The sequence below is a fragment of the Zeus faber genome (genome assembly GCF_960531495.2).
Source record: "Zeus faber genome assembly, chromosome: 2".
NCBI lineage: Eukaryota > Metazoa > Chordata > Actinopteri > Zeiformes > Zeidae > Zeus > Zeus faber.
This window is the reverse complement of record NC_137189.1, coordinates 12,737,855-12,760,929: the sequence shown is the minus strand read 5'-3', so window position 1 is coordinate 12,760,929 and position 23,075 is coordinate 12,737,855. Positions and strand designations below refer to the sequence as shown.

General features: G+C 40.4%; 1 protein-coding gene across 1 annotated transcript; it reads left to right on the top strand.

Moving 5' to 3' along the window:
- Window positions 1-373: 373 nt before the first annotated feature.
- On the top strand, window positions 374-18,420 carry ccm2 (CCM2 scaffold protein). Its single transcript, XM_080024028.1, has 10 exons — window positions 374-781; window positions 6,290-6,466; window positions 6,628-6,711; window positions 12,102-12,285; window positions 12,667-12,803; window positions 12,926-13,061; window positions 13,845-13,899; window positions 14,291-14,426; window positions 15,919-16,057; window positions 16,614-18,420. Exons 1-10 carry the CDS (start codon window positions 752-754, stop codon window positions 16,916-16,918), a joined length of 1,383 nt encoding a protein of 460 aa, XP_079880154.1. The 5' UTR covers window positions 374-751; the 3' UTR covers window positions 16,919-18,420.
- The last annotated feature ends 4,655 nt before the right edge of the window (window positions 18,421-23,075 follow it).

The following is a 23,075-nucleotide window of genomic DNA, read 5'->3' as shown; positions in this document are numbered from 1 at the left end:
GTGTTTACAGTCGTAGTAAAACATAGAATACCATATCCACACCTACAAAGAAATTCGTAGGCTGTACGTAGAAAATATACAAATATATTTTCTAAATGAGGTTTATACATTATATATATATATATATATATATATATATATATATATATATATATATATATATATATATATATATATATATATAAACCTCATTTAGAAAATATATTTGTATATTTTCTATATATTTGTATAACACATATATTCTATATTTACATATATATAAAGATTAATTTTCTAAATTTAGTAAATATTTATCTATGTACAGATTTTTGTTTTGAAGTGCAATGCATGCTGGACTACAAACAGTTCAACGCCCAAAATGGCGGCAGGGTTGAAAAGTTGGAGCTGTTTTCTTTGACTTTTCTTGCCTTTGCAGATTTATTTATTCGCCGTCGTCCTTACATTCAAACAAACCACGTCCACGTTCACGAGTGGAGACATGTTTTTTCTACCGCCGAAGTATACTGCCAGCGTGTGGTTGCGGTTTTGTTATTAGCTCGAATTCCAAACGTTTGGTGCACCCCTTTCGAAATGCTAGGCTAGGCTAGGCTAGGCTAGGCTAGGCTAGCTGGAGGTCCATCTGAAGTTACTGGATGAAGCTAAGCTAACCGTCGCATGGGTTACCTTGGTTTAAGGGGTGTCACCGGTTATGTCTCGTCCCTTGCATTAGCCGCGTTGAAGTGAATATGAAGAGGAGAGCCGTCCCATAGAAATGGAGGAGGATGTGAAAAAAGTGAAAAAGGTAAGTTTGTTGGTTATTTCATTCCGTGGCTTGTTTCCCCGTCACGACAACTTTGTCACTAAGTTGGTTCGTTAGGTAAAGCCCATTGTCAGCTGCCTAAAAAGACATGAGCCATAATGAAACTGAGAAAGACCTGTTGACTGACACTGAAACCCAGCGAATAAACCACATATCAAGCCTACTTCAGATTGTCTGCGAGTCCTAAAAAACACACAAAATGTAAATTCAGCTTTAGATGTGTAGACAGAAAGATGGATAGATATAGAGGGATATATACTTCAGCCCCAGTGGGAAATTGCGGTGTTATTAACATACATCAAAACAATTGCCAAAAAATAACACACACATATATATATATATATATATATATATATATATATATATATATATATATATATATAATCTAAAATTTACCTGAAAATCTAAAATAAATGTCCTTTTACAAGTACAATTATAAAAGAAATGTGCCAGTTTGCATAATTATATAAAGAATGTACATAAGGTGATGATGGATAATTTAGATTATTATGGGTCCATCCTGTAGGGATCCCCTATTGTTATTGTTAGGATTTTTACTATGCTCTGAATTTTTGGGGGTCAGGACGATAACTAAAGGTACGGACACAATTGAGGTGTCGTTAGAACCGGGACGTCCTAGACGTGTCGGGGTTCAAGTTTCGTCCAAATCGAGCCACGTACGGAACAGAAATTAGTGAAAAAGCAATAACATTTGACCAAAATCTAGTGCTTCGTGCTTCACCGACGTGCCAACGTTTGGAAAAAGCGTTGTGTGTGTACCGTCTTACATAGTGGATGTCTACGGGGCTGTTCGATTATCTCTTTGATCTTTTTGTTAATGAAGACATTGTATTCCAATATACGATATCCCCCGTGTTAGATGTGGCGTCTGTGTTCCCTCTTACTTAAGCGGATTGGTGACAGTGGTAGAAAATCTGCTCGTCCATCATGAGTTCATATCCTTGGCACGAATCTCAAAAATAGTACCCTGAAAATTGTGTATAATTACATAAAAACGGCAACCTTTTTCTGGTGTCATACAATCGTAACCTATCGGTGAACTTGGGCGTGAACCCCCCCCCCCAAAAAAAACACCTTAATCCACAGATACTCGTGACCACGTCGAGTCAAGTCTACCCCGACTGTGTGAATAAGTGATGCGTTTGTGTACAACGAAAGCGTCGGAAAACTAGAAGCCGTGAAATTGTAATTTGTGACACAAAGATGCCAACACTTTCAGATGTCATGGAACCGTAACCTACCTGAAATTTAATTCCCAGAAAGGCGTCAACACTAAAATTGCGTAACTTCGCTTCCCTTCGCTTCACTGTGTAAGCTTCCATTAATACGTCATTATTGCCCCAGAAGACACCAATCTTCAACTTCTGTCACTGTGACTACAAATATTTTCACAGCCAATAGGGTAAGTTAGAACAATGATCAGGTTTGGTTTAAATGCCAAAATAGACGGTTATTGTCAAAAAAAAATCATTCATGCAGCTTCCTACAGGTAAACCTAATGAAATGAAAAGAGAAATGGCTTTAAAAAGTGATGAGCCCTTCCATAACAATTAAAATTCCAAATGAATGTTAATGTTCAATAAATGTTGTCTGTATTGCAATATAGACAAGTAATCTATTAAACTTTTTTTTAATTGTACATTGTTAGAAATAATACAATAAAGTACAAATCAAAACTAAACTTTATTACTTATGTTTGTGAAATTACATGTATTAATTATGATTGTTGCATAAAATAATTATAAAATGTGTGTTTATTGTTCCACATGACGAAAAACAGTCAAGTCTACAATATTATGACACACTACACAGGACAAAGAAGACTATCGGCGAACAATTACAATATTGTCCGTCATGCCAAATTCGGATGAGAATCAGGCTGAGTTTGTGTAGTTTCATGTATCACTACAGAAAATCTTCAATTGTAATTTGTCAATTACAGGACTAAAATGGACCCTGTGGATTGCTGCCTGCAACTATATTTATTATTATTATTATTATTATTATTATTCATTAAATGAATGACTTAACATTAAATAGTGTCTAAATTATTCAATTTCCTCTGCATCAGAGTCAACATTTCTGATGTTATAAAACCCTAAGCCTACACCTGCACCCAATACCTTCATACTTACCTGTTCTAGATGAACCCAACTCACTTGATACTCACCTTCATAGTGAAGAGAGAAATTCAAGACAATCTTCTACTTACCTGTCTGTTGTGTTGAAACAAATTAATGGTTAGATGTATTATAGTTACTAACCTATTACCTGAAATACTTAATTGAAATAATGAGCAGATGTTTTCCAAAAATCAGTCTGAAATTCGATAAATTCCATTAAAAGGTCATACATTTTATTCTACAGACACCCTGATATGATTTTGTACAGCACTATCCAAATTAGTTCCAAATTACAAATCCACTGATGTGTTAAATCATGCTGTTTTAAGTCCTTGTGTAATTGCAGTGAGATGGGCCATAGATTTGTGGTGGTGGTGTTATCTGGGGAAATGATTTAAATGCATGAGAGAGATGGGATTTCCCAGGAATAATAAATCAGTCATAAGTGTTTTGGTTTTGCTTCTTAGAGTCATATCATTAGAGAGGTTTGGTGTTAGGGTTGTGAGCTGTCATATGCAACTAATTATTAACATAATTTACTCCCGGTGTGTAGCTTTGCTTCTCATGATATTCCCCCTGTCTCTTAACACTAACCAAGAAACAAACATACCTATTCCCCAAACACCCTGTTATAAATTACAACAATGACTATTCCTTCAGGATTATTGCCTTCCATGTCTTGTTTTTCATTTCTCATTGTGCCTGATGTCTCACATTAGGGAATGAGGTGCTTTTATTTATTTTTTACAGCTATGCTTGGTTTTCTCTCATCTCTGTTTGGCTCTGAAAGATAGTGAAGGGTTATGTAAATAGATCCCTAAAGCAAGGCAGGATGTGACGTGAACAATATCTAAGGTTTGGTGTAATTTTCCCACCCAAGCTAAAGTAATTAGGTCTAACCTGAAATGTTTCTACTTTCTGAAGGATAAATATATTTATCTGTGAAGACATGGTTGTATATAACAAGTTCACCATAAAGTGTGAAGAAAGCACAGTGTTCTCGCTTGTTTGAACAAGAGCTTGACATTTTGAATATTTTGATCTTAAATAAATAATTAAAGTTGTTAATTGTCAGAAATGTAAATCAAAGACTGTGGAATCAATGTATTGCAGCAGGAAGTGCCACATTAAAATAGCTCAATACAGAAGCTACTGAAAGAGGACTATAACTAGGCAGTAGTCCTTTGAGATAAAAGCTGCCTTGACATTGAGTTATGAAGGCTTGGCAGTGTATAACCATTTTGGCAATGACCAAACCCTCAAATCACACCACTGGATGTATAGCCTTTAACATCAGATATTTGTTAGCGGTGACTCCAATATCTCTGTTTACCACTTGGGGGGGGTGTTGAATTGCATTTGGTGGATATGAATGTAATCGCTTCAACATTCTTACAGTACTTTACATCCCTATTATTACACAGTTGGACTTTACTATCACATGGAATGCTAGCCTAGTTGGTGGAAAGGTGCAACATACTCATATATTAGTTCTAGCACAATTATTGCTACACTTTGCAACTCATTTAGTTTCCATTGAACTACTCTGATTGTGATTGTTTTAATTATGTTCATGATTACGTGTTAATCCATAACATTATCTTGTAAAAAGAAAAACAACCTCATATTTGATACTCTATTTAGCTGGCACTTTCTGAAACAGCCAGTCAATGTATTTGTTATGCACGTGCCTCTCTATAGTTGTTTCCGTTATTGGCGATGTGGCCTGCCACATGAAACAGACACATGAAAGGAAACTGTGGCGAATTTGATAATCCATTGTAGCTTGCCTTGGATGAACATTGACAAAAAATAATGAAAGAAAATATTCCCACCACCTCAAGTGACGAAAAAAAAACCCCACTTGATCAGAAGAAGGCATACTTCCAAGGAGGGGGAGGGGGGTTACAGTTTTGAATGGAATTATAGTGTAATGTCTTGTATGATAATGCACCCAACACAGGCAATCTTATGGATTGGGGAAAAAATATATTTTGACGAAATAATAGCAGCTCAGGTTCTTATTTTAGGCTAACTTTCCTTGTGCAGCACTGGGCGATGCTCACAAACTGCAGTCCAAGTGCACTTGAGTCAGGAACCGTGTTTCTGGCATTACTCTTGAAATGAGTAAAAGTTCAAACCTTCTTGAATCTTCAGTTATGCTGCGTTTTGCGTCGTCATATGACCAAGTCAGGTCTAACTTCTGTTCCTATAGCACACATAGGCTCCTGTCCCCCTTGAGGACATAAACAGTGCCTGTCAGCCTCCTGCGGTAGCAGCCGTCTCACATTTCACTGAGAGAGCACATTAAATGTTAATGTGCCTCTTTTTTACCACCATCCACCAGGAGTATAAGCTTGTTAAATAATGCACTGACCATCAGAAGTGCTGGTCCACATTTCTAAAGCTTGTGATCATATGTCACAACATACAATCCTTTTCTTGCCAATTCAAAGGCAAGTCATAAAAAGCCTAATAAATAAATGTTTTAGCTGAAGTGAAAGTAAGTCCACATCCTTCTACTCTGGCTTTACTAACCTCTTGCAAAATGCAAAGCATTTTTTTAAGCTGTTGCTCAAGGTGTTCGTGTGTTAAAAGCATTGAATGTGTCATCACAGGAAGTCAGTGGTTGGTCCCTTCCTGTTCCTGTATCTCAGAAGCTTTATGCCCCTGCACACAAGTAAAGCGACTGTCTGACCCTGTACGTCACTCCTCAGTTACCACCTGTCGCTAAGGGTGTGTGTGACTGGAGAAAACAGGTGATTGAAATAAACGTCTGAGGCAGAGTGTAGCGCTTGCATCAGCTTGTCATTGAATAGGAAGCTCTCAAAGTGAGGGCTCATGGACAACGAGGTAGGCTTCTTTGCTTTGAATTTTTGGCTCTTTGTTGCAGAGGCTTAATTCTTATGGGTGAAAGTGTACTGGGTTTTCAAAGACTTTTACTTGGTATTACACTGATTAATTGTTCTCTATGGATGCCTGTCAGTTTTTGCTTGTTTTTATTTGGTCATATACAAGGAAATAATTGATGGATTTAGAATTTTTACATTGTATATAAAGTTTGACGGATGATGGTGAAAAATGGTGATTCACAAATTGGTGAGCTTCCTGTTATCGTTATTAAGTCTGCACTCGGTATCGGCAAGTTTCTGAATGAGAGTACCCAGTACTTGTACTTTCCTGCTTCTTTTGGTGAATTGAAAAGTTTAAATATGATCTTTTACGTTAAATTGGACCTCAAGCTGCTAGCCGACAACTTGCCTACTAATGTGACGTTAGCAGGCTGTGACTGACAGATCTCTGTTTAATATCTTTGATTCCTTCCCTGTGGCTGTGTTTCCATTAGCCTGGTATCGTGTCTCCGTTCAAGCGTGTGTTCCTGAAAGGAGAGAAGGGACGGGACAAGAAGGGCCAGGAGAAAGCTGCAGAGCGCAGGGCCCTCCACACCTTCTCCCTCTCCCAGCCCGACCACCGCATCGACCCCGACATCTTGCTCAACGACTACATCGAGAAGGAGGTCAAAGTGTGTAGACAAGCGAATACATGAGTTGTCTTAACACTTAGATTAAATACAAAATGACCTTAATCGTTATAAATATGCTTTTACAAATGCCAGTATGCATACTTATACTTGGATTTTTGGAACCCCGATTAATAGTTGAGTCCATGTTTTTCGCTGTACAGTATTTGGGACAGCTGACCTCAGTGCCAGGCTATCTGAACCCTTCCAGCCGGACCGAAGTCCTGCAGCTGATCGACAACGCCAGGGTAAGCTCCCGATGGAATTCACGTGGACCGTGTGCGGTGCGTCTGTGTTTGAGGTCATTAAATACCATCCAAATTTCTGTGTCTGTAATGACGCAGTTAACCGGGGTTGCTACCAATTAATCTGTAATAGTGTGATTGTGATTAAGAATTGGGTCAATTAAGCACATGAAACTAAACAGTCTAAAGAGTTTTCTTGTGTGGTGCATGGGGAACTCCAACAGTATTTGCCTCTTCAGAATGCCAGGCAGCAACATAGGAGACCTGTTTCATATAAAGTTAAATATGTATCTTGTGTTTAAATAAAATTGTTTATTTTGGTTTTAAGTTTGTTAATGTGCACAACAATCAATCAACAGGATAAAAACAATTCATCCCAACTGTCCTTCTGGAAGGGTTGTAGAACATGTGACTATTTTCCAACCTCAATAGAACGTCAGGAACACAGCACCTCACTTTCACAAGCAGCCTCGGGAGTCTGTGTGGAAAGTTGCTTTCATTTTTTCCCCTCTCCATTCACTTCCATTTTGCTGCTGAGTCTCAAAAACAAACTTCCACTGGAAACAGAACATGAAAGGATATCAAATGTCCATGGCAAGTTGTGGTTTCCACTGTAAACGATTAGATTTATTATGATTATTTATTCATTCTAATTGTTACAGGAAACTGGCTGCCCAGCTCCCACCATGGATCTGTTTTCTGATGAGAAAGAATGTTATAACTAACATTGTTAACAGTATAACATTACAGATAAATACAAAACCTAAACAAATAACAAGCCTTTGAAATAAAAATATATTTATAAGTGCTGTGCGGTGTAGACGCATGAAACGAGCTGCCTGTTAATTACAGCAGTTTAACATTACATTGGTTCAACTTATCAGGCCCTGTTATTATTTTATTAATGTACACATTTAAATGAAATGTGGTGTACTGAAGATCGTTTTCCCGGTGTCAATGTCACCTCGTTAGGGACCCTCGTTGGGTGCATTTCCCGGGGCTGTGGATTCCCGCCTGTAAATCCCAGCTCCCCGTTGTCTAGGATCCCCAGTCCCTGGCCCCCCGGGGTTCTGGCACACCGCTGCCGTCGGGGCATTTAAGATACGATTTGGTTGTTTAAGAATGTGATTAATGGTTTCAAATTGCCGCTATGATATATGTGTCCCACCACAGCAAAAGCTGCCATTTCGCGCATTTCTAACATCGCCAGGACAAGCAAAGTAAGTTGAAAAAACCTTTCTTGAAGGAAAATTAGATTTTTCCAGATCCGTGTTCCTTTGTGTTTTTTTGTTTTTTATTTATAAACGTATTTTCAAAACTTTAACAAAAATATGTTAAATGTTCCCTCAAAACACAAGAACAAAGCAGTGATTGGCCCATTCCGCAGTATGTTAAGTAGCCATCTGGCTTTGGCTACCCCATTTGCATTCTGGGAGCTAGGTGAACGAAGCTAAGTCTCGGCAAAACTTTCAAGGCGATTATCTCAGAAACACAGTTTGCCACAACCTTGTCATTAACAAGTCATAGCTTGTCATAGCATAATTTTTGCTTGATTTGCACAAGTGATCTTGTTTGGAAGCTCTGATTCTCCTCTTTGAATGATGCGAGGGGGGGGGGGTCGAAAGCTGCCAAATGACACTAAAGTATGGTGATTCACGTATGCAATATTTTTTATAATGTACACAACATTTATTCAGACTAGTCGACTTCATCCTGCGTGCACGCATGAAATGAGCCGCCTGTTAATTACCGGCAAAAGCTGTAATTATACTTCTCAATGTGTTGGAACGACCAGCAAGGAGAGCGAACATTTATTTTGGTAAAAATTTGTTTCAAATTAAAAGCCCTGGTGACTGTGGAGGCCATTGGAGTACAGTGAACTCATTGTCATGTTCAAGAAACCAGTTTGAGATGATTTGAGCTTTGTGACATGGTGCATTATCCTGCTGGAAGTAGCCATCAGAAGATGGGTACATTGTGCTCATAAAGGGATGGGCATGGTCAGCAACAATACTCAGGTATGCTGTGGTGTTTAAACCATGCTCAATTAGTACGAAGAGGCCCAAAGTGTACCAAGAAAATTTACACCACCACCAGCCTGAACCCTTGATGCAAGGCAGGATGGATCCATGCTTTCATGTTGTTTACACCAAATTCTGACCCTACCATCTGAATGTCGCAGCTGAAATCGAGACCAGGCAACGTTTTTCCAATCTTCTATTGTCCATTTTTGGTGAACCTGTGCGAATTGAAGCCTCAGTTTCCTGTTCTTAGCTGACAGGAGTGGCACCCGGTGTGGTCTTCTGCTGCTGTAGCCCATCTTCAAGGTTTGGCGCGTTCAGAAATTGTATTCTGCATACCTTGGTTGTAACGGGTGGTTATTTGAGTGACTGTTGCCTTTCTATCGTCTTGAACCAGTCTGCCCATTCTCCTCTGACCTCCGACATCAACAAGGCATTTTTGTCCACACAACTGCCTCTCACTGGATATTTTCTCTTTTTCGGACCATTCTCTTTAAACCCTAGAGATGGTCGTGAGATTTTGAGTGAAAACCTCCTTCCATCAGCAAGGGCATTGAAGATGAAACGTGGCTGGGTCTTTCAGCATGACAATGATCCCAAACACACCGCCCGCGCAACGAAGGAGTGGCTTTGGAAGAAGCATTTCAAGGTCCTGGAGTGGCCTAGCCAGTCTCCAGATCTCAACCCCATAGAAAATCTTTGGAGGGAGTTGAAAGTCTGTGTTGCCCAGCGACAGCCCCAAAACATCACTGCTCTAGAGGAGATCTACATGGAGGAATGGGCCAAAATACCAGCAACAGTGTGTGAAAAACTTGTGAAGACTTACAGAAAACGTTTGACCTCTGTCATTGCAAACAAAGGGTATATAAAAAAGTATTGAGATGAACTTTTGTTATTGACCAAATACTTATTTCCCACCATAATTTGCAAATAAATTCTTTAAAAATCAGACAATGTGATTTTCTGGATTTTTTTTCCTCATTTTGTCTCTCATAGTTGAAGTATACCTATGATGAAAATAACAGGCCTCTCTCATCTTTTTAAGTGGGAGAACTTGCACAATTGGTGGCTGACTAAATACTTTTTTGCCCCACTGTAAATGCAATGAGTTGCTGCCATGTGATTGGCTGATTAGCTATTTGTGTTAACAAGCAATTGAACAGGTGTACCTAATTAAGTGGCCGGTGAGTGTAGGTTTTAAGGGTAATTTTGACAAGGCGCAGCTCCCGAATGGAATGTTCCTCTCAGCCCGTCCAGCCGTGGGACGATCCAATCAGAGGCTGCCGTTGTTCTAGGAGGTGGGTTAGTTGAGTTACAGAGCATGCTGCATTTCAGAACAACAACAATGGTGGCTCCCGAAGACAATTATGCAATGATGCAGCCATAGCATCATTTTTAGTACAAATAGATGTTATAACAGTACTAAAACACAAACAAAAATATGCACTGTTGGATTTTTTTTTTAGAGCTGTTCTTCCGACTGGATTCGGAAAAACCTTGATTTATCAACTTGCCCCATTGGTGAAGGAGAAGATGTTCTTGAACAAGAACCCTATTTTCAGTGAATATATACATTGAACAGCCACAACATTAAAACCACCTGCCTAATTTTGTGTATGTCCCTATCGTGTCACTAAAACAGCTCTGAACAGTTGAGGCATGGACTCCACAAGACCTCTGAATGTGTCCTGTGGTATCTGGTACCAAGTCGTTAGCAGCAGATCTTTAAGTCTTGTGAGTTGCGAGGTGGGGCCCCCATGGATCAGGCTTGTTGTTCCAGCACATCCCACAGATGCTTGATCAGATTGAGATCTGGGGAATTTGGAGGCCAAGTCAACATCTTGAACTCTTTGTCATGTTCCTCAAACCATTCCTGAACAATTTTTGCAGTGTGGCACGGTGCATTATCCTGCTGAAAGAGGCCACTGCCATCAGGTAATAACGTTGCCATGAAGGGGTGTACTTGGTCTGTAACAATGTTTAGGTAGGTGGTACATGTCAAAGTAACATCCACATGAATGCCAGGAACCAAGGTTTCCCAGCAGAACATTGCCCAGATCATCACACTGCCTCTGCTGTCTTGCCTTCTTCCCATAGTATGTCCTGGTGCCATCTCTTCCCCAATTTAAAGACTCACACGCACCCGGCCATCCACATGATGTATAGTAGAAGAAAACAAGATTCATCAGACCAGGCTACCTTCTTCCATTGCTCCATGGTCCAGTTCTGACGCTCATGTGTCCATTTTAGGAGCTTTTTGTGGTGGACAGGGGTCAGCATGGGCATTCTGACCGGTCTCCAGCAGGTCCATGCAGGCCCATGCAGTACGCAGCAAGCTGCAATGCATTGTCGGTTCTGAAGCCTTTCTATCATAACCAGGGTGAACTTTTTCAGCAATTTGTGCTACAGTAGCTTGGATCAGACCAGATGGGGTAGCGTTCGTTCCCCATGCGAATATCAATGAGCCATGAGTGCCCATGACCCTGTCACCGGTTCACCGATTGTCCTTCATTGGACCGCTTTTGGTAGATACTAACCACTGCATTCCGGGAACACCCCACAAGACTGCTGTTTTGGAATACTCTGACCCAGTAATCTAGCCATCACAATTTTGCCCTTGTCAAAGTTGCTCAGATCCCTACGCACTCTGATTTTTCCTGCTTCAAATGCTCATTGCGAAAGGCCAGTCTCTTGTGATAGGGACTGTAAAGATCCCGCAAGAAAGACTGGTGGGACCAGGCTATAAGATTTGTGCTTGTTGATTCAGATAATTATGAATTATCACACTTCTGGTTGTATACATTATATTTTGCAGTCATGTAGTTTTTGATTGCCAGTTGACCATCAATAGTGTAAATGTTAAGGTTGATTGTACCACTCACCATGAGATTGACGCTAACACAGTACCTCAACACGTAGAAAACATGGAACCATGTGTAGGTTGTGCGGCCAAAACCTTTTTTTCCTCAGTGGTTGTTTCTCCACTGAGCAAAACCTGCAAACCAACATTCACCAAGGCAACAAGTGAAACAACAACAACAGTGGCATCCCAGGACTAACCTCCTAACCTAGGAGTTGGAATCATTACTCATATCTTCTATATCTAATACATCACAGATTCCTATTTTGAATATAATTTTGTGTTCCGTTGGACCTGTTTCATGGTCATGTCACAAGTATGTTTTTAAACTGTTTGCGAAAGCAATGGAATTAAATGGAGAGGACAGAAAATTGACTTTATCCACATAAATATGCTATTTGCCTTCGGGGATGAATAAAGTATCCGTCAAGTGGAAAATGACTGCGAGACATGGACCTCCAAAACCATCATATTTCTTTAAACCTGTGTTCTGCCTCTTATGTTTTTGCCAGAAGTCCCACCAGCTGGCTGGCCAGCTGACGTCGGAGCAGGATGCAGTTGTGAGCCTCTCCGCCTACAACGTCAAGCTTGTGTGGCGTGACGGAGAGGACATCATCCTCAGAGTTCCCATCCATGACATCGCTGCCGTCTCCTACATCAGGGATGACTCGCTGCACCTGGTTGTGCTCAAAACAGGTGATCTACATGCTTAAACACATCCTTAAAATGGTAATCCATAAGATTATTTGTTTAAAAAATCCTGTATTACTATCCCTATTAATTTAGCTGCCATTTAATAACAATTTGCCATTTAATGTGTCAAGTATGTTGGTAGGGACTATCTTCACAAAAATGAAGAGCACCTTCTGGTTAGAAAATATCTCCATCACCTCTGGTGATCAAAGAAAAAAAAAAGTTCCCTCGTCTTCATGATTAGTCTGGTCTAATGATTATCTTATAATGCGGTGGCCCCTGGATGTCATGGAATCACTTTATTTGATCTGGAATCGCATAGTATAATGGCCGTGGACCCTCTAAGTGTCCATACTTGACAGAGTGTGTTGTTTTGCGTTTTAGCCCAGGAGTCGGGGGGTTCTCCCTGTCCAAGTTCGTGTCCTGATCTCAACAAGTCGCAGACCCTCAGCTCGCTGTCAGAAAGCGGAGCTGTGTTCGTGGAAGTCTGCTGCCTGCTCGTGCTGGCCGTCGAAAACAAGGTTATTTATTTTTTTGTTTTCTCGCTTTACTCAGATTTCCACAACAGGCAACCTTTTCAGATGGGGGTTTCCCCCTCTGATGATGACTTGTTCTCAGGGTATCTTGCGTGTTTTTTTTCCAGGCAGCAGCAGAGGAGCTGTGTCTCCTGCTCAGCCAGGTCTTTCAGATTGTTTACACTGAGTCAACCATTGACTTCCTGGACAGAGCCATTTTTGACGGCGCCACCACACCCACCAGACACCTTTCACTGTACAGCGGTGAGGAATCCAGTAGAAGGACAGACTGACTGCTTACTGAGGCGGTGGACTGATTTGGCTTGTGCATTAATTTAGAAAAGTGCAAACCAGAATTCCTCATTGTACTTCATTGAGATAGGACTAGTTTTACCGATGATTATCTCATCTTCTTTTACTGCATTTATCTTTTCCCGAAAGATCTGAAGTTAGTCCATCTTGTTTTGCCATTTTTACATTTTTCCACTTAGTCATAATCATATATACAGTGGATTGGTGTCCATATTAAGAGTATTTCTTACTCTACTTTCAAAACTGGTCATAATGTATATATTCCACATTGCGTCTTAGAAAACTGTTTCATATTAATTTCAGTATTGCATCAGCTACTTGTATGATATCATAGAGCTCCAAATGGACTATATAGAAAGTATGATGTATTTTAAACCAATTCAATTTAAGTTGTCATGAAATATTTCAGTCAATATATCAGTCTTAAGAAATGTCCTGCGACCCTGTGTGTATATCAAGTTACACCATGTGGGGTCGCAACCCCAAAGTTGAGTGTCTGGACTAATCTGTACATGTAATCGGAAGAATGTTAAGGCTGTTTACAGTAAATTTGAGTGGCATTTGGCCCTGTGCACTGGATCTGCTCTCACTGTGTTTAGCTGACTGAGCCACAGTGTCTGATCCTTGTGTGAGGTTTTGAGCTCTGCTGCACATTTTAGAAAATGTCTTAATGTTTTAAAATGCCATCATAAAATTATGTCCCTCTCAATGATCACTAATTTCATATCTCTACAGATGACTCCAGCAAAGTGGACGTTAAAGAAGCTTTCGACGCTGAAGCCAGCACATTGTACGTACAGTCCCACCAGGTTGACGCGCTTCCCATAAGGCAGTTTTTAACACCTTTCAGAAAGTGTTTCCCTCTGCTATTTCTCTCCAATTTACTGCCTGAGTACATCATACTTCAGCAATAAATAAGCATTACAGAGTCCAAACGGAATCTGCTGAGTCTTAACCACTTGTCTTATTCAGCCACACTGTTTTTATGCTTGTAAATGGCTGTAATTTAATATCCGCAAAACCTGGATTTTCCACCCTTCAATTGCCAAAGGGAGCAGAACATTAAAAGTGCTTTCAGATTTCTTCTCGTGGTAGAGGGGCTGTCATTTTGTCATTTATTTGCACAGAAGCACAACCTCGTCAAATCACTTTTTTTCTTTCTTTTTTACCCTTCTCTGAAGTTCGTTTCAGGAATCTTTGGAGGCAGGGGGGAGCTCTCCGTCGGCCTCCACCCCAGCGTCGCCTCAGACCAAGACTGCCAGCGAGGGAGAGCTGAGCACCACGGCCACAGAGCTACTGCAGGACTACATGACCACAGTATGACACGTGTGTGTGTGTGTGTGTGTGTGTGTGTGTGTGTGTGTGTGTGTGTGTGTGTGTGTGTGTGTGTGTGTGTGTGTGTGTGTGTGTGTGTGTGTGGTTAAAAAAAAAGTACAGTGGAAAATGTTACATTTAACTGTGGATAGGGTGTCTGCTGGTCCACAGTTTTCTCTCAATTGCTTAGACACAATTTATTCGAACAACTCACCATTCAAAAACAATTAAAAAAAAAAAAACCAAGACCCAACGGTAAAAACATCTAATTTGCGTGTCCCAATTCAAACTTTGCCCTCAGACAGCACTCAGTCTGTCAAAAACACAGACTACATGACTGATAGTTACACACTGGAGGGATTAATTCCAAATCACTTCTACCAAAATGTTTAGAAGAGGTTTTCAGAGAAATAATTTGGAACTTTGTAAAATCACAGCACTGACTCTTCAAATAACCCTTTCAGGAATACTCTGGCAAGACAAATCCAAAGCAGTACCATGAAGAGTCCATGCGCAGTAAAATACACAATTTCCAAATGCAGCAAATGTAGAGGTTACTCAGCATCAGCATTGTCGTCATCTCGTCTCATGTCTGGGTCAGGCCATAATATCACATCAACTTCACACATTATTTGTGCTCTTCCTCGTCCTTGCCTTCGTCCTCTTCCTCTCTGTTGTCTTGCAACCTGGGCATTGTTAGGATCCATTTTTCCAAAGCCCATGGTCATGCCTCTTGGCCCTATTTATTGACCCTGCAATTCTGAGGCTTGGTTTTTACACCTGGAGGACCAGTGTGATGACTTGAGTTAATTATATTTAGAGCACGTGTTTGATGAATGAACATATAGCATATAGTGCAATGAATGATTTATTTTGCCACTTTTGTGTAAGGTTTTGCAGAAAGAGTTTTGAATATCGAAACGTGTGAATGTGTGTGAATAGTGAAACAGGTGAATAGTGTTTATGGTTATAGGAAATGTGTGTGTTTTTGGGACTGATGTCAGGTGAGTTTTTGTGCTACATTTTGTCTGGTTTCATTCATGCATATATATATATATCTATATCTATATATATCAAAAGTTCATCTGCATCAGAATCAACATTTTTGATAAAACTGAGCTTAGTATAGAATTATTTAGTTCATAATCTACCCTGTTTCTACTTCTGCCAAATATATAGTGCTTACCTTGATAAGTACCTTACAAATCATCTCCATGCAAGTCTTTTTTATGCAGTAGATGATTTGTCGAAAAGTCTTACATTTTGTTGAAAATTGAATACTTTTTAAGACAATTGTTTAACTCTGATCCCTACAAACACCCTGTTTAGAAATTAAAAAATCATCTATTGTAGAGGTTGATGATTTACAAGAGTCAGTCTTGGTCTGTTTTGCAAGTTGCTAATGCATATTGACCGTTGATTGAGTATTTTCTTCGCTCCCAGCAACACAACAGAATTCAAGTCCCTCATGACCTTTTCACTCTTTTATTCTCAGCTGCGGACCAAGCTGTCCTCTCAGGAGATCCAGCAGTTTGCCACGCTGCTGCACGAATACCGCAATGGCTCCTCCATCCATGAGTTCTGCATCAATCTACGACAACTCTACGGAGACAGTAGGAAGTTCCTCCTACTGGGTACGACAGCATTTCCTCTCGGTGTTGACAGAAATGTGTGACGTAGAAGTGTGCCAGGCTCCTGAATAAGTGCTAGTAATAAACTTGCCCTCCTTAAAAGAAGCAGAGTTCTGTGCCGGTGGTGTATTAAATAGTAATGAGAGGTTTGACTTTTTTTCAAACAAAGGGTCACTCAGTAAAGAGTTGTTCAATATTCAGACTCTTCGGTCATTTGATGGTATAATGTACGGTAAACGATATACTGAGAAGAGTCGGTTGACTACAATTCTCACAAGAATCATTTAATTCTGCCTGAATGAATTATTTTGGTGGAATGCAAAGTGTAAATCTGCCACATTCATTATGAATTATGGCAAATGCCTTGGCCTTCTTTGCTCTTTGACTTCAATTTCTCAGTAATTATTTTCAGTTTGTCAGTGGAGGATTAATGCTCGCCCACTCTTTAGGCAAAGTAACTCTCAATTCCTGGGTCAAGATTTGTTCACGACGAACAAATCGTTCGGGAGTCTTGCATGACTTCTATTAAACCATTCCATTCCACTCCGTCTTCTTTCAGGCCTACGCCCCTTCATTCCAGAGAAGGACAACCAGCACTTTGAGAATTTCCTCGAAACCATCGGGGTGAAGGACGGCCGAGGCATCATCACGGACAGCTTCGGGCGCTACCGCCGCACGGCCAGCTCCGCCTCCGACTCCACCACCAATGGCAACGGGGCGGCGGGCGGGGGCGGCGACAGCGGGGGATCGGACGAGGGCCGGGAGACGTCGGAGGGCGACGAGTGGGATCGCATGATCACCGACATCAGCAACGACATCGAAGCGCTCGGCTGCAGTATGGACCAGGAGGGCGTCGCCCCCTGACGCAGAATAAAGGGAAAGAAATCTAAAGTATTCTATAGACACAAGTGTCCTGCACTCTGCACTGGTCTTGGATGACTGATACCGTTATGGATTGTTCTCTCTGCCAAGCAAAGATGAAGTGGAATTGACGCGCTTACCATGACCCTTATTTTAGACTGTCACTAGGGGAACCGCTGTATTTCAAAATCACATATAACCTCTGTTGTTTTATATTGTTTTTGTGTTCATAAATCTTTATTGGCAGTATCTGCCACTAGTATAAACTATGTATGTAGTGCATCATTCCAGAGGCCTTTATGGTGTTAAATGTTTTGTTCACCTTGAAGCCTCCGGGGGGATTAAAGGAAGAAACCTACCAAAGGACGATGTGCGGCTTGTGGAATATTTACATCGGGGTGTCAAACGCAGTTTAGGTTGAGGGCCAGTTTGCAATAAATACCACTTCAAGTGGGCCAGACAACTTTTTTATGTTTTGGTTGGAGGGCCGTGCGTCTGGCTGAAGCAGCCTAAGGAGGAGCCCCTTCAGGCTAATAAGTTGGAATCAACAGTGAGCTTCCAATTACATCTGAGGAGGCTTACGGCTCATGCTGTCAAGATTTGAGTTTAAAACCGATGAAAATTACTACATTTTGAAAAGCTTTACAAGTAAACAAAAATCTCCTCCTGTGGGCCATGTGTTTGACACCCCTGATTTAGACGCAAGTTCTTTATTTACTTCACACTTGTTTGTGGTTTTCCTTTTATCTTGTATATTTTTTCTTATGTTGACTGTTTCACCATTTTATTTTAAACTCTTGTACACGATCTCAAACACTTCCATATCTACTTTCTTTGTTAAAGCTGACCAAGGAAATGCTGTAAAAGCTAGGGATTCAATGATTCTGGTTTCAGGTTAGCATAATATCGCTGATACTAAATCCAAAATGCCAGATATTTAATGTGATTTCTGCTTTGAAAAAAAAACATGTACATCGTATTGACCTTGAATGCTTGAGTTAAGTCGATACTTTGGTTAAAAGTAATGGATTGTAAACCAGCATCGACCCAACAATTTAGGACTCTGAATCACAGTTGAAAAAGTGATGCTTGTGCCTCCCTAAAGATGTATTTTTTGATTTCGGCTCCTGAAGGGGGGACCACATGTGACAAAGCCAGAGCAGCAATGGCTGATGGAAAGTTTTTTCATCCTGTGTCTTTGTTTTACCGGCAGGTTATTGTGCTGTGACATACGACATTACTGTAAGTTTCCCAAAATCCCTGTGATTGTGCCTTTACCCTGCAGTAGCGCTGCCAAGGTGTCTGTCCAGACAGACAGTTACAAACTGTATCTTTACAGTTGAGTGATTCATGGTTATTAAATAACAATAATTGTACACCATGTGTGTTTGTTTTCTTGTGAAATTTGAAAATAAGCATTTATTGAACTATTGTTTTTGAAGAACATTTTATGATTAGTTCCAATGTTTTTAGAATACATTTGCTTTTTATTGTTGCATTTTCATGAAGGGCTTGAAAGTTGAATAAAATGTGGATTTTCCAAAATCTTTTAACACAATTTTTAATAAATTAATCTTAATGATTAATCTTGAACTGAAGATATTTAATTATTGCTTTTATTATGCATTTTTTTATAATTAAAGCATTAACCTATAAAAATGAAACTGGGTTATTTTGAAAAGTCCCTTTTGTTAAAAATATATTTCAGTTTTTATATTTTATGAAAAAATCCATACAAAAAAATCTACAACAAATATATGGATATTCTGCTGGAGATTCCCTGCAATTACCTCAGTGACCCCTAGGGGCCTTAGTTTGTGGAGACTAATGAAAACATCAAGGTGGTGGAAATAGTGATCAAGCATGTCAAAAGAGCTGGGGTAGTACTCAAATTTGGATTGTGTTTGGAAGTTTGAAAACCATTAACTCTAATAGATTATGCATTGACTAAACTCATTGATGAATTGAGTTTCCCGCAGAATGGATCATCCTCCATTCTGCCTGGATGTACCTCTAAATGCCAGGCCTCTTTCCAAAATGCAGGCCTGTGGTGTCACTAAATGCCTTCAAGGTTGCTCTCCTCCAACTCCAAACCAGGATAGATTCTGCAAAGATACTCCCTTTTAGCCTACAGTATGTGCCTCCTCCAGTGCACTTAACCAGTCAACCTCCATTTGTCTGAAATGAAAACTAAGGAGACATAACACCTGCATGGCGAGAAATAAGAGAATTTGAGAAAACCTTGGTGGCCCAACTCTACAAGTGGGCTTAAATATCAACTGTTGGCACATGGTGCCGTGCCTGGGACAAAGGAAAGAGAGAACCATAAAACCCCAAAATGATCTCGCTGCACACGTACACTGCACGGACAGATTATTCTAGGTTATGTGTCAAAGCTAACCGCTTGTGACAAGGTTGCGTCATTGTTTTTGGCAGAGACAAAGAGGAAAGTCATGGAGGGTTCATGACATGTGGCCCCTGCAATGGAGCGGCGCCTGCTTTCTCACGCTACATGAAGGAGTTCCTAATTGGCCTCCCGCAAAATCTCACAGTAATCCTGTTTTAGTGGGAACCCAATCACGCCACTACGCCTTTCTTGGAGGGCAATTGTTAAATAGTACATGAGCCGGGTTAATTAAGCGGTTAAAAAACGTTGAAGATCAGAAGACCAGCGGTTGATGCTTGGAAGGTTGATCAATTCAATTAGAAGATCGTTTCATTTGCTGACACATTCAGTGCTTAAATTTGGTGGACTAGTGTCTGAGCTTAGAAAGGCCTTTTTGCCGCCCTTTCAGAAACACACCTCGACGCCAACTATTCAAGGTTTGGTATTGGATGAAAGAGAACAGAAAATGATATTGTTTAATTTCATTGCAGTCGATTTACTTCCATATTAGATTAGAGCATGAGCTTCGGATAAACGGTGTAAAGTACAGAGATGCCAATGTCACTGCTCTGAGCTTCTTGCAGTTTATATTTGCTATGTTGAAAGTGACTTGCAAACTATTCAATGACGACTATTGATTTGAAACCGAATCAAAAAAGACTGTAAAACCCAAATAATAGGGGAGAAAGAGGGAGAAAAGTTATATTAAAAAAGGAGCACAATAATAATCGGCAGAGAGGTAAACAGTGAAAGTAGAGTATCCGCATACGTCTATGTTAATAGTTGTACAAATGTACATACACACACATATGAATCTACATATACTATTTAGACATCTGTGTAAAAAAAATAAGGAAGGGCCACCAGTTTTGACTTGCAAACTCTAACTGATTCTGAGACTTAACATTTTTAAGTGAGCACCTTGTGATTCCCATCAGGCCTCTGTTGCATTCTGCCAAAATCTCGGATCCAGTCAAATCAACACACCACACATTTTTGCGGAACACACAAATCTCTCCTAATCTTGAATGGAAATGACTGTTGGAGCCAGGAACTATTTTCCAAATCAATATCACATGATGGGAATTATCATTGAAGGGTATTATTTTTTTCTTTTTTTTTTTATCAAATGGCATTAATCTCTGCCAAGGAACTGGACCAACGGGTTGCACTGGACATTCAGTATTTTAATTTTGCATCAACTTGAATGAGTCAGAAATCGTGTTTTGACACCTCAGGGCCATAAAAATGAATCCGACTATTTAATCCTCTATGATGCAGATTATTTATACGAACAGGGTTTAAGAAGTTAACTCCAACCTGTACTAAATAACATGACCTTGCAGTTGTCCAAACTGCGACGAGCCCTTCAATTTCCACATCAACCGTTTCCTGCCTCCCATCTCTAAAGTATTTCTTTCAAAGCGTCAGTGCGTGTGTTGCGTTCTGGGACGGCGGCCAGCCACACCATGTGGCTCACCTTGCCGGGATTCCTCTCTCCATGGGGGCGCTCTCGTTAAAAGTCTTCAGACGCTTCACACAGAGACGGTCATCTGGTTGGAATTTTGATTAATCGGAACATTTGCATCAATGTCGTTACGGCCGTCAGATCAGCGGCGAAGTACAACGAATCAACGAATTAAATCAATCATGTGGCTCTGACCAAAAACAAAATCTAAATATAGCAACAGCAACAACAAGAGTCTCTTGTCACGAGTGCTGTCCGGTGAACTCAAATGCAGGACACAACGGAGGCTCAGGAGTAGGTGCAAAGGATCAAGGGTTTATTGCAAAAAACAGCCAGGGGTCCGAAACCAGGAGATCAGTCAGGGAAGACAAAATGATCTGGTAGGGAACAGGGACAGAATCAGGGTCTGGGGAAGCAAGCAGAGAATCAGGGTCCAGGGAAACAGGCAGAGGTTTGGATGGAAGGTACAGGAAACAGGTAGAAGTATCGACACAACGACGGATACAACAACGATCTGACAAGGACTGAGTGAACGGATTGCTGAATGTGGCAGGTGTGCAGGGTCAGGAATGCAGAACCACAGAGACAGAGGGAGCTGGAGAGAGAGAGACAGAGGGAGCCGCGGGGGGGGACAGAATAACAATAATAAAACAGGGCAAAACCATGGCACTTCAAGAACCATGATATTTGGAAAATCTGGGGGTTTTTTTGGATTTATAATTGGCAACCGCCTTCTCCAAAACCCAAGACATATTATACCGGTAAGCTGTGACTTGGCCCTTTGAGGAAAAGGAAAACTGGCAGAAGAGAAGCGGTTTGGTAATGCTTGTCTTCCCTCGGCCGTTCCAAAATCTGCCAGTCCATCGTCAGCTTTGGCCTTCGGTGTAAAATGATGATACTCATAAAATGTATTCTACGTATTCTTAGATTTAAAGAAGTGACACATCTTGTGATGTCCATCTGGTTACCTCCACCACTTTCTCCAAAGACCAATCGCAAAAATCACTCTTCTCTTCGTGTACGAGATGGTTCTTTAACTCGAAGAACCATCAGGCAGCCCCAAACTGAAAAGCCTGGCTTGTTTTCCATGCTTTACACCACTGATAATAAATAAATGGGAGTAATTTGGCAAGTATAGAAAACTGTGGTGTAATTGCCTTCATTCCGCCTGATTTTACACCTGCGGAGCAATTCTAGACATCTTAACATTAAATATTAAAGGCATAATTGGCTGAATAGGTACAGACTAATGTTTCCTATAATGTGGATTTGGGATTGCGGATTGCCCACTGCAACAAACATCAACAAAATTCTGCCAATTCAAATTCCTATTTGAGTGATTTCTCCATCGATTGGCAATTATAATTGACTTTTCTCAGCAAATTACCTTGTTATTATGAGGAATTATGAACAAAAGTCTCCATTTAGGAGTACAAGAAATAGCAGATCATACCATCCTAAAGCATAAAAAAAAACCTTCTCACTTTTCTCCCTCAAAGTGGCTCGATGGTTTTCAGCGACTATTAGCTCCCATAAAGCTGGAGCTCATGCATGAAAATCTCATCCTCAACAAAGTCATTCATTACATGCCATCTCAGCCCCCTCCCACACACACACACAAACACACACACACACACACACACACACACACGCACACACACACACGTTCATTAACCCATGGTCACGTCTTCACACCCGTCCCAGAGAAATTTGGGGGCCCCTTTGTTCCTTCTTCTTTATTTACCAGCGTCGCCCCCGGCCTGCGTTGTTACGGGATGAGCACAGTGTGTACACACACGACGGCTATTTGCAAAACAGAGGCATCGGGGTAGGAGTCATGGAGAGTCCCGTCAGAATGAAGGAGGCGAGAACCCAGTGACCCCGAAAACATGCGATTTGGCAGAGGTTTAGTGTGTGACAACACACGGTCACAGACGGTTAGGAATGCTAAGAAGAAGCAAAAATAGTAGTTTTGAGGCTCTTTAGAGCAGCGATTCTCACTTAGCCAGGGGATCTGTGAAGTTTTAAAAAATGTAAAACAATATATATTTTTTTCAAGTTATACTTTTTTTTCCTTTGAAGGGTTACATCTTTTAAGCTTTAGAAATATGATATTTTTATAAAATGTATACATACTGTATATAATCATCTCCTTTTAGACAATGAATACATTGTTTTTATATTCTGTATTTTGAAATGGTGTAATACAAATATATTTCATACATTTCCCTTAATTTTTGTTTGCTTTTTCCACATGTAGAAGTATGAAAAATAGACCTAACATCAAATTATTTATTGGGACATAC